The following is a 12,840-nucleotide window of genomic DNA, read 5'->3' on the forward strand; positions in this document are numbered from 1 at the left end:
CGGTAGCTAGGGCTGTAGTCAAGTCCACCTTTGTCGAGTCCAAGTCCAAAAGGTTCGAGTCCAAGTCAAGTCCGAGTCCAAAGAGGTTAAAGTCCAAGTCAAGTCCAAGTCCAAAAGGTTCGAGTCCAAGTCAAGTCCGAGTCCAAATGAGACAGTCAAGACAGGTTTAGGTACAGCAATTTCACTAAAGTCACATAAAGCTGAAGTGCAACTTCACATTTTCAGTCTTTTTTTTTATAGTGTATCAATCACATTCTGGGCTACCAATGGAAAATGTAAAAAAATAACAAGCAACACAGGTGTCACCAAAGAACTGACCTTATTACTCGTCCAAAAGAATCCATAGTAGGCCTACAAAGTAACAAAAATAATAAACCAGTGTTTTTTTTTTTTTTTTTTTTTTTTTTGCAATGACGATGACTTGCGATAAAAAATAAACAATTAGGTGTGCATATTAGCTGCCTGGTTGTTTTTAAATTTACTACAGCAGTGGTTCCCAAACATTTTGCAGTCGCATACCCCCTCTCTTCAACTTAGACTGCTGCAATCACACCTTTTCCATTAAGGAACAATATTTTCCCCCTCAAACTGATTGTTCGTTAAAGTGTTTTTTTTTACCTTTATACCTTTACCTTTATAAAATAAACAATGTTTTAAATTAAAAATGTCCTATAGAGAAATAAGCAATGATGTTAAAATGACGTGATACTTTAAATATTGAACTAAAACCGCCAGTAGGTGGCGCTAAGTCATCGAGTCATTCATTCATTCAGTAATGAACCAAGTGGCTGTATTTATGAATGGGTAATTGAATCATTGGCTCTTATGATTTGTTCACAGTAACAGATTCGTTCACAAAACATTGCTGTGAGTTGCAGTTCTGCTGTTGCTTTCATCGAAACTATTATTTTGTTTTGTTGGAACTATTATTTAGCAAAATACAGCAAACAATACAGTGTTTAACATGTACTTCGCTTAATATTACCCTTTTGTTTGTTGAACTGTTATATAAAATCAATGTCACGTTTGCAATCATGTGGATATTTAGGAAAAATTGCATTTTTGCTTGTATAATATGTTATCAATATTAAAAACAAGAACGCACACAGGGTGCTTTTGTATCAAGAGAGTTTAAGTCTTAAATAAATCGAGGCTATTTGTTCTTCATGCTAGTAAGTGCTAAAACCCCACTTTTACAATGGTAGCCTACATTAGCCGCGTTTCCACCGAAATCAATTATTGTGGAGAACGGCAGTAGGCTAATGCAGCGCGATTTGTATTCTGCACGCAACTTCTCATACGCTGCTTGTGTGGATACAGTCAGTTTTGACAGCAAAAGGTGAGGTAATTTGATTAGATGTCATGTATTAACGACATTTCATTTTTTAGAAATGCATGCTTCGTTTTAATGTTATTTTAAGGTGGGGTAGAATTAAATGAACGGCAAAACTCAGCATTTTGTTTGTGTACCCCCTCTGTCACGTAGGCTACCCCAGTTTGGGAACCACTGCATTACAGGATTTGAATAGAATATTTGAATATAACTAAATGTTGTTTCTATAGCAGCAACATTGAAGTTTACAGCAGCAAAGTCATATAATAGTATATAGTATATATACATACATAGTATATATACATTTTGTCTTTTTACTCACTAAGTTTTTATTGCACGTACTTAGAACGCTTCTTCACTTCACCGCGACCGCTGTGTGTGTATGCGTGTGTGCCCACGCTCATGTCTGTGCTACGTTAGAGGAGCCGACACATGAGCGACAGAGAGAACAGAGGCTGTCGGTCTGCAGCCCCACGCCCCGTTTAATGGCACGTTTCGTTGCCCATCGCTAAATAACATGTTCATATCAGATAAAAGTGACCAAGCCCGAGACAAGTCTGAGTGCAAATGCAACGAGTCCAAGACAAGTCCGAGACAATAGAAAAATGTCTCGAGTCCGGACTCTACAGCACTAGCGGTAGCCCTCCAGGACCAGGGTTGGACACACCTGCCTTATACTTATTTCAAATATAGGCTATGTGAGAAGCGAACAAGAAGCGACATGCCGCACACCAGATGCATTGCATTCTCAAGTTCAAGTTCCAAAACAGTGAATCCAATCACCATACAGACAAAAACTTCACTACAAGAATGAAGAAAAGTGGATGAGAGTAGATTAGTTTTGCTGTAAAAACAGAGCAAACAGGTGATCTAAATTATTATATCTCTCTATATGAAAATGACTTTATTCAATCCAGAGAAAGACTAAAAGCTTGGTCCTCTTCTGGAAAGGGGGCTGGGAGCAGCAGCTCATTTGCATTTAAAGGGACACACAAAAATGGTGTGTTTTTGCTCATACCCAAATATAAGCAAATTTGACAAGGTATAATAAATGATCTGTGGGGTATTTTGAGCTGAAACTTCAGACACATTCTGGGGACACCAGAGACTTTTCACAAGACTTTCATCTTGTGAAAAGGGGCATAATAGATCCCCTTTAAAAAAGACCATAGAAGGGTTACTCCAGTAAATTAAGTGCTTCAATCATCCAGCTGGCAATAGCACACATACACTGTGTGCAGAATTATGAGGCAAATTGATTTTCTGATCATATTTTTTTTTTCCAAGCACATTTTACCAATTCCAAACCTCATCAATCTTAATAACTACTATTCAATAATTACTACTAATTTAACAATATTCAATAATAATTTATAAGTGATATATAATTGTTCATGAAGGCTGGGAATGAAAAACGCCTCATATTCAGGTGTGCATAATTATTAGGCAGGTTTTCTTTTACAGTCAAAATGAGCCAAAAAAAAAAAAAAAAAGATTTAACTCAGACAAAAATTATTAAATGCTCATGAGAAGGATGCAATACTAATACTAGAAATTGCAAAGTTAAAGCATGACCAATTGACAGAAAACTCTTGAAAGACCAGCACTACATTCTCTTGTGCCACTGTTTTGGAAGATAATTTTTATTCTATATCTGCAAGATGGACTTTTCAGGATAGGAGATGGACTAAAAGTGAACTCCTACACCTTACTGCCAGATTCTGGAAGATAAATTCTTCAAACAGTGGCACAAGAGGATGTGGTGCTGGTCCTTCAAGAGTCACTCTCAATCTGTCTGTCTATAAAGCCTATTAAAAAAAATAAATAAATAAAAAACAGTATTCATGTATTTTACAACACTACAGCTTGTGATTCTTATTAAGTGGGGGTCATTTTTTAGGATTCTTTACCTAACCTAAGTCTCTGAGATCCTGACACCTTGCACTCCTGGAGACTCCAGGTAGGTTGCAGTTCTGGAAAATGGTGGCGCTGAAGACTAAAATGTTCCTGATGGTTTCACACTTAATTCTTCACCTGTCACAACTTGGTTGTGATAAACATACAAATGACGAAGAAGATGAAAGTTCAAGCAGTCTTTAATAATCCACAGGGAATCCAGATAGGAACTGGTAGGAACACACAACCGATATACATAGACAATACCCGACAAACAGAGAATGAAACAGAGAAACATATATCTGGTGCTGGGGTGATGAGGTGATAGAAGACAGCTGGTGGTGATTGACGAACGAGTGCAGGTGGTAGACCAGGGTGGATTCTGGGTGATGTAGTGCTGCAGGTGATCGTGACATTACGCCCCCTCCCGGAAAGGCGCGACCTCGCGCCGGCAGAAGAAGGAGGCAAGCGGCTCTGGTGAAGGACGAGAGTCCAGGAGAGGGGGAAAAAAAAACAAATATGTCCAGGGTGGTTTAGGTGGAGGAATGATCCAGTTAGTGGCCACAAGCAGGAAGAGCCAGATGACTATCCAGGCCACAGCCAGGATGGCGTCCCACTGCGGTGTTGATGGAGGGAGGAGCCAAGGTGGTGAGGGTCTCAATGCCAACCTGGGGACGAGTGTAGGCAAGGAAGCCGATGGATGTGGGACCCACCACGCAGACAGAGAGCCGATGGAGCGGAACGACACTGGAGGCTTAGGCGGCCGTGACTAAGCAGCAGCGACGACCCCCCGAGGTGGAAGCAGGGTACCGAAGGGCTGAGGAGGAACTGGAGCGACTGAGGGCAACAGCGGAGTCTGAGGGAAGGCGGAGCCAAACTGAGCCATAGGGGTGGAGGGTCGGAGCATAGTGAACGACCCGCAAGTCCATGGCGATGTGCTGGCGATGTCTGACCCTGGCGCAGCTGATGTACTGAAGGAGCCCGGTGAAGCCGAACGCTCAACGGTCCTTGCTGGAGCTGAGGGAGGAAGGAGCGAAGGAATCAGGGCGACGGGCCAAAGTGGAGTGACGAGATCAGAGGCCGAAGGCGGAGCCTTGGTGTACCCACTTCCAGGTGGAGCTGGCGCACTGAAGGCCTGAGGTGGATCCGCGCCACTGAGAGTAGGCAGAAGAGAAACAGAGGGGCTGATGGAAGACATCGGAGATTGGGTAGCCAGAACTGTTGAGGGTTGGGAAATAGACTGAGGAGGGACAGTGGGACTGACAAGGGACAATAAGTTTTGGTTAGCCGATTGGAGAGGAGGTGGGAGAGGGAGGTTGGGAGGGGTTAGCAGGTCTGATGCTGAAGACGAAGATTCAGGCGGAATCAAAGGAGGTAAGGAATCCTCCTCTCCAAATACAAAACAACTGTCCATTAAAGTCAACAGATACTCACTCTCAGTGGCGGGAGTGTGGGCGGGGCTCTCTTCCATACCCTCGTACTCCACTATGACTCCCACAAGGACGGATGGTGTTGACGGTTCACACACCTGGTCTGACGTGCAAGGCTCTGCTTCCCGAGTGATGTTCCGCTCAGTCGCTCTTGTAGACGCTGGCTCTCTCATCGCGGCAGAGTCGGGCCCTCTGTCTGCGGTGGGTGCAGGCAACCGTTCCGTGCTGCTGACTGGTTTCTGGCTGGGCGCTGGGGTAGGAGTGGGGCTGGGGTCGTCATCTGCTGGGCTGACGCAGAAGGCAGATCCGCAGGAATCCAGCACCCACTCTACGTATGCGGCAAAGCTCCCACGAGGTCCTTTCCCAGACAATTTAGCCCTTGTCATGGTGTTAAGTCCTGGGTAGAGGAAGAAACACAGGGCCTCGTCCGGGAAGTGTGTTAGATGGGCAAGCTCTAAAAACTCACTTAGATGTTGCTCAAGGGAGCGATCTCCCTGCTCAAGGCACAACAAACGGACTACAGAAATGTCCATGGTGAAGGTGACAAAAACCAAAAAAAAAGATCGAAACACAAGAAAAGAAAAAATATTCGTGCTGCAGGTGATCGTGACATCACCTTAATTCTTTATTCTTTTGCAATTAACATGTGTCTTTTCTTCTCCACCTGTTTTTGTCTGACCCTGCTGACCCAATAAGTGTTTTGCTGTCCATTGGTTATGCCTTAACTTTGCAATTTCTAGTATTGCATTACTATTACATCCTTCTCATGAGCATTTAATAATTTTTGACTTTTCAGTTTGAGTTAAATCTCTTTTTTTTTCTCATTTTGCCTGTAAAATTCTAAAGAAAACATAACAAATAATAATAATATAATAAATAAAAAATAATAATAAAAGAAAACCTGCCTAACAATTATGCACATCTGAATATGGTGTGCATAATTAATTACTGATGATGAAAATGAAGGTGTTTTTCATTCCCAGGCTTTGTGAACTATTATATATCACTTATAAATGATTAAATACAAAATGAATAGTAGTTATTAAGATTGATGTGGTTTGGAATTGGTAAAATGTGCTTGGAAAAAAAATAATAATCAGAAAATCAACTTGCAAATAATTCTGCACATGGTGTAATATGTGCTAATATAACCAACAGAGAGACTATCAGTGCAGTTATTGCTGTTTAAATAAAGCAGTCTGTAGTTTTAACGATTGTAAACCTATCCTCAACCAAAATGCAGGCTCTATTCTTGAGCATAATGGTAACCTCCCCAAAATGCAGACACAACAGAAACCCTTTTAAAACCAAACATAACAGAACATTAAACACTAACAAATCTCCCCCTGTATTAATCTTGTGCAAAATCTCATAAAATAACTTAATTTCAGCATTTGCTGATAAAGTCTGAAGGAAAGCAACTAGAAAGAATTTATCTTACCACTAAGCAGTGGTGTATAAAATACTCGAAAACCATACTTGAGTAAAAGTATAGATATCTTACCAGAAAATGACTTTGGTAGAAGTTGAAGTCACTGTTTAGAATGTTACTTGGATAAAAGTTTTAAAGTATGTGATATTTTTTGTACTTAAACGATATTTGATATTAAACGTCAAGTAAAGTACAGATTCTCCCAAAAAATACCTAAGTACTGTAACGAATATTATTACTTTGTTACATTACACCACTGCCACTAAGAGTTCTCCTAAATAGCAGTAAAAGTTCTTGGCTAAGATTTTTCTTTTAAAACCTATTCTGCTCACACCAACTTTTACGAAGGAATAGAGAGAAGTCAAGCTAAGAGTAAGGCCGGGGTTGACCTCATTGCTATGGATGATGTCAACACGCTTACTAACTATGCCCACAGTGCTTGGCTGATAGGGGAGGGGTCTCTGTCAGTGATTTAATCACAGAAATATTGTAGAATGAGGTATCATGTTGCCATATTCAAATAAAGGTTTTAAAATAAAAATTTTACCATATTCAAATAAAGATTTTAAAATGTAGTCTAAGTGTCACCAATTAAAGAAGTATATGTTTAGCTAATTATCAGCCTCTTGAATGTAATCAGCTCGAAAGGAGGCATATATACACAGCTAACTCAGTTACCGTGACAGTTTTCTGCATCCCTCCGCCACCCCGACTCCTCACTCTCGGCTGGTTTCTATTCTAAGGATATGGGGAAATACTAAATTCTGAGCTTCTGAGGGGGTGGGAGCTTGAAAAGTCCACGAGCTGGAACTCGAACTCGGGTCACCCGAGCTGCCCACAAGACTATTAGCGCTAACGATAGGACATTATTTTCAACTTGACCGCAATGTTTTATTCTCCATCATTCAATACATTTGCCTGTACATAAATGAGCCTTTATGTTATGATCCTGATTAATATATAGAAAACAAAATATATAGCGCATTTATGAAGATAAGGCTCAGCACCCAAGGCTCTGTTGCCTATTGCCTCAACAGTCTTTGGACGGATTGCTGAGGCGGATTGCCGGCAACAGCTATTTTAGGATTGTTTGTGATTTGGTTTTAGTGACTTAGGAGTCCTCTTGACTACTCTTAACTTTTCACAGATTTAGGAGCTAGTTTTAGCGATAAAATGCTTTATGAAATACTCTTAGAGCAAATATTTAGGACTGACGCACCCATTACTTTTAAGAGTTTCTCTTAATTCTGAATATGGCCCAAGATGTAACTCATTCATTTAAGTTCTGTCTAATATAATCAATTTATCTTTGTGAATAACAAAGGCATAGTACACAAACAGTACAGAGTCCTATATTTTTACAATTAAAATGAATTAATGTACATTAAAGTCAAATAGAAAGTGTTAGGACATTTGTTAGGTTTTACAGTGTACAGCAGTGTATTGTTTGTGTGTTATTTTATTCAGATTGTGTATGTCTTTAATTGACTCATTACCAAACCATGTTGTATTTGTTATATAGTTATAGATATGCATTCAATATATAATATATCAATAGTCTGTGGTTCTTTATGCCCCCAACAGTGATTACCGCTATGTGGCAGCAGCACTTGCAGTCATGAGGAACGTCACCCAGCAAATTAATGAGCGCAAAAGAAGACTGGAGAACATTGACAAGATCGCCCAATGGCAAGCCTCAGTGTTGGACTGGGAGGTGTGTTTAGTGGTGTGGAATTCAACTTTAAAATATTAATAAATATTAATAAAAGCTTCTTTAGGGTATCCACTGCCAATCCTAGTTTGTCTGCCTTGACTGTTAAGTTTTGTTTTGTTTTTCCTTAGGGTGATGACATTCTGGACAGAAGTTCAGAGCTGATCTACACGGGTGAGATGTCATGGATCTATCAGCCTTATGGCAGGAGTCAGCAGCGAGTCTTCTTCCTTTTTGATCATCAGCTGGTCTTGTGCAAAAAGGTACATAACATTTACAAAGGGTTTAACAATATGAAAAATAAATAAATGTGTAAACACTGATAACAAAACAAAAAAAAAAGGCTCATAGACAAAATTAAACTCATAAGCATTTCTTAATTTATATTGCCAGATTTGAATCTCAAAATCTGATTTTAAATTAGAACTGCATCCAAAATTCTGTCACATACAGTGGCCATAATGAAGTGCATGATCACAAGGAATAGAACAAATCAATCTTTTAATAATAATAAATCCATTACGGAAAACATGGGAATCAAAATAGCACACTCACACTAAACATTGATGACACAGAAAAACTAAGGGCTTAAATACACAGAGAGTAATGAGGTAACTAAATGAACAACAGCTGAACATAATTAGTAATAAGGGAACAAACTGGCACACACTAGAAAACTAGTGCTGTGTTCGAAATCATCCCTTATACCCTCATTCACTATTCCCTACGTTACCCCACTAATATAGTCCACCTGAAGGAGTGAATGAAAACAAGTGAGTGAATTCGGACACTGAGTGCGCCAGAAGGGCTGCCGCTTTTACATAGTTTGTACTTGCTGTTTAATAATCATTTGAAACTAAGCAAACTGGCAGCTCCAGTAGTAACGCGTTTCAAAAAGGAACTGAAACTCAGCGAATACTTGCTGCACAGACATGAGAGATATTTCTTTAGAAAGCTTGAAGTGTTTAATTTTAAATGAAGTCATTTCGAAAACAAATATTCTCTGTTTATCTACTGTAACCAAGGAGAGGTATAGTTTCTCACCCTCTGCTCTTTACTGTGTAAATAAACCAAAAAAGAGTATAGATGTTAGAAATGCATCCTACATCTAAAGCTTTTCAGAGCTGTAATTTTGTATACATGATTTATCCTTATTGAAATAACTATGAAATAACACAAAGTAGCAGTTGCAGATATTTTACAAGTGAATTCATTTTGGACATAGTTAGAGATGCCAACTCTCAAGCATTTGAGACACACTTTACATGATCTTTATCACGCTTTAACGTCACCATGTTAAATCTGCCAAATAATAAGATAACACAAAATATGTTACAACAAATCTGCTCATTGCATCTTTTCCGTTGTTTTTTTTTGTTTGTTTGTTTGTTTTTTCTCTTCTAAAACCAATATTTAGCAAACATTCACACTTTTGCCCTAAGTAAGACATAATTTATGACAATCAATAGTCTTTGTTTTGCCCATATTTATGCTTTCCAACATGCTTTTGCTCCATCAGCATTCTTTCCCAACATCTTTAAACTGGCATCTTTTTCTTTTTGCATCTAATATTTTTCATGACTGTCAAAAGATTAAAATAAATCACAATGAATATAAAGAATTTAATGTATCACATTACATTGAAAAACAACATTTGACCTCACAAACATTCATTGCATAAAAAAAAGAAAAAAAGAATTACGGATAGGTCTGTGTAAAAAAAAAAAAAAAAAATTCTACTAATTTAACCTTTTTTCTATAAATCATTGCTTCCAGCCAGCTGCTGCAAGCACGATCACGAGCATTGAATTTACACTCAATGTAAATGCATGGCATGATGCTCAGGCACTACTGTAGATGTAAATCATATATCCTGTATTTATTCCATTTAAACATAGTCTTGTTGCAAAGATGGTTTTGATTCTGTTTGGGTTTGATTCTGTTCTGGTCATTGAAAGCCACCTTTAGTGAGCACTGTATCTCTTCTCAGGACCTGATACGACGGGACATACTTTACTACAAAGGACGTATTGACATGGATAGGTATACAGTGAGAGATGCTATTGATGGACGGGACGACGACTTTAACGTCAGTGTGAAAAATGCTTTCAAGCTGCACAACAGAGACAGCGACGAGATTCACATCTTTCTGGCCAAGAAACCAGAAGAGAAGATTCGCTGGCTGAGGGCTTTCCATGAGGAGCGCAAGATGGTCCAAGAGGATGAAAAAATTGGTAAATTGGCATAAATTCTCATGTATTTATTTTATGTATCATTGCTGCTTCAAAAGGATTTCCATATGTTATTAATGGCACAAAAATACACTTGCTATCCTCCCTCATATATTCTGCTGCTGTTCTTGTTGGTTTTGTTTAGGTTTTGAAATTTCTGAATATCAGAAACGACAAGCTGCCATGACAGTGCGTAAAGTGACCAAACAGAAAGGTGAGACAACAAAGCGATACCAGGTGAATTCAACATTTTTCTATTTTTAACACCTGTCTTATCATTGTTGCTTTACTCTAGTAAGCTAGTGTAGACAAGAATACACGTAATTTTTTCTTCTTTTTCTCCTTGGAGTCATTGTCAGCGTTTGGACAGTATCTAAGAAAAGTAGTGACCCAACTGTCAGAATTACAGTAATTCCATATTGTCACAGTATCTCTACTCAACACTTTCAGTAATAATAATGAGCCTTTTTTTCTAAAATACATAGCGCATTCATGTTGCATTGTTTGCATACAAGGCTTTACAGCTGAATGAGATAAGGTTATAATCAAATGCCCTCTCAGAGAATGTATTATCATTCGAATGTAGCACTGCAAGTCCAATTAATTTTACCAAATTTTGGTGGGCCATTCCACTGAAAAGTTATTTTTGGGCTTCTTTGCTCTTACTAGATAGGACAGAATTGAAGAGTCAATAAGCAATGGGAGAGGAAAGAGAGAAACAAGACTGGGAAAGGATCTTGAGTCGGGACTCAAACTAACAGTAAACTAATATAGAATGCTGAGCAGTAAAAGAATGAGAAATGTTCAATTTCACAATCTATAGCTTTGTTTATTTACCATTAGGTACTGGACGGACCCATTATTATTAACCCTTAACTAATCTACTCCCATTGCATCAAAGCAGTGGTAAGGCTAAATAAGGGCCAGGGTGGCACTGGCCCACTCAGATTGATGGCTGGTCCACCCAATCAAATGAGACACAAAATTATTTTTTGTGGGAAAGATGAAAAATCCTGCATGCATGACAATAATAGCTCAAATACATGAATTTAGATCCTGGTGGATGAGTGCTGATCTTCTAGTCGCGTGCTTCTATTCTTCAATCCAAGCACAATTCTGCTGTAAAACAGTCTCCAATTGGTCTTTACTCATCATCTCTACCCTCTGTACCCACCCACCATACCTGAGATCCAATTTCTATTGGTTGAACTTCCCAATGTTTTCAAATGACTTTGGAAAACATTGCATCATCATTATCGCGACACAATCTGATCCCAGATATCCTTTAGCTTTAGCAAAGCAGCATGTAATGCCACTCTATGAGGATTATCTCAAGACATACGTGTCATGTTATGTTGTGTTTGGATTTGAATTGAGAACATCTGGGGTCTATAACATGAATCCAGTTTAGGTGGCTAGCCAGGTATGTTTCAGTTTAGTTAGCTTTAGGTTTCGTTAAAATGCTATCGTTAAAGTGCTATCAGCTTTTAGCTGTGTTCATCGCCATAGTAACTATGCTCCACAGCTAACCTGATCTAGTGCAGGTTATGTTCTGGGTAGGAGATCTCAAACTGAAACTGGATCTGCTGTGAAAAGGCTGAGAAAATCATGTTTTTGCCAAAGACTACATCTGGATCAGATTCAGAACAATGATCAAAACATAGATGGAGTAGATTGAGTCCATCAACACCCCCAAAGCTTGCACAGTCCTATAGCTCATCTTGGGTTGACATTTCATTCAGTAACATTAGGCAGTTTTGATTTATATGCTGTTTAATGATGATGATTGCAGATTTCATCTACTTACATATGCTATCACTTGTTTCTGCATCTTCTTCACCTGTGTTTTGATCAGGAGTTAGTACTCTTTCAAAAGATGCGTAATAGCGTCCCCTACCCAACAGTGAAAACATGGAAAGCGTTTTCTCATAAAAGACGAGATAACTCATCAATAGCGGGGGAAAGAGTTAAAGGTCACTACATAGTAAAAGATTATTAAAGACAAAATTGTCTCGCTTTTAGCAATGATTGTTTATTTTAATTATTTTAAATTATTTTTATATTATCATATAATTATTATACCCTTAATCCATTACATTCTTAGTTTAACAGTTAATATTAAGCATTTAGTTCAAATGAACAAATATATACAGATAAAATGTAATATAAATACGGTTAAGAATTAATAGTTAAAGGGATAGTTCACCCATGAAAATTTTGTCATCACTTACTCACCCTCAAGTTGTTCCAAACCTGTAGTTTCTTTCTTCTGCTGAACACAAACAATTTTTAAAGAATGTTGGTAATCAAACAGTTCACAGTAGCCATTGACTTCCATAGTAGGAAAAATAATACTATCGAAGTCAATGGCTACGGTCAGCTGTCTGGTTACCAACATTCTTCAAAATATCTTTTGTGTTCAACAGAAGAAAGAAACTCATACAGGTCTGGAACAACTTGATGGTGAGTAAGTAATTTTCAGTTTTTGGGTGAACTATCCCTTTAAAACTTTAAAAATGACTGCATGTGAGCTTACAGTATGTTTGAGTCTCTATATAACTATATACTGTATACTATCAACTATTTAACTAACTTCACAACTTTCACTGATATAGCAAGATATTTTCTTCTTGCTGTGTAAATGCATTTATCTTTGGCAGAAGAGTGAACTGAATCTCGCTGATTCTCTTGTTTGAAGTTTCTCTATTTTTGACCTTTTTCTCTTTCAGCCAAAAAACTGATAATGCCATTTTTAGCTGTCATGATATGCTTCCCTATTTTTATCCCATGTATTGTAAGATGATGTA

At 38.4% G+C, this 12,840-nt stretch overlaps 1 protein-coding gene across 1 annotated transcript in view; it reads left to right on the top strand.

Annotated features, from left to right (window-relative positions):
* Window positions 1-12,840, top strand: part of LOC127494444 (rho guanine nucleotide exchange factor 9-like) — a 49,029-nt gene that overhangs the window by 17,946 nt on the left and 18,243 nt on the right. The window contains 4 exon segments of the mRNA XM_051860365.1: window positions 7,676-7,805; window positions 7,934-8,065; window positions 9,793-10,036; window positions 10,179-10,247. Coding sequence (XP_051716325.1) covers window positions 7,676-7,805; window positions 7,934-8,065; window positions 9,793-10,036; window positions 10,179-10,247 — 575 coding nt within the window.

This window comes from Ctenopharyngodon idella, chromosome 14 (genome assembly GCF_019924925.1).
Source record: "Ctenopharyngodon idella isolate HZGC_01 chromosome 14, HZGC01, whole genome shotgun sequence".
NCBI lineage: Eukaryota > Metazoa > Chordata > Actinopteri > Cypriniformes > Xenocyprididae > Ctenopharyngodon > Ctenopharyngodon idella.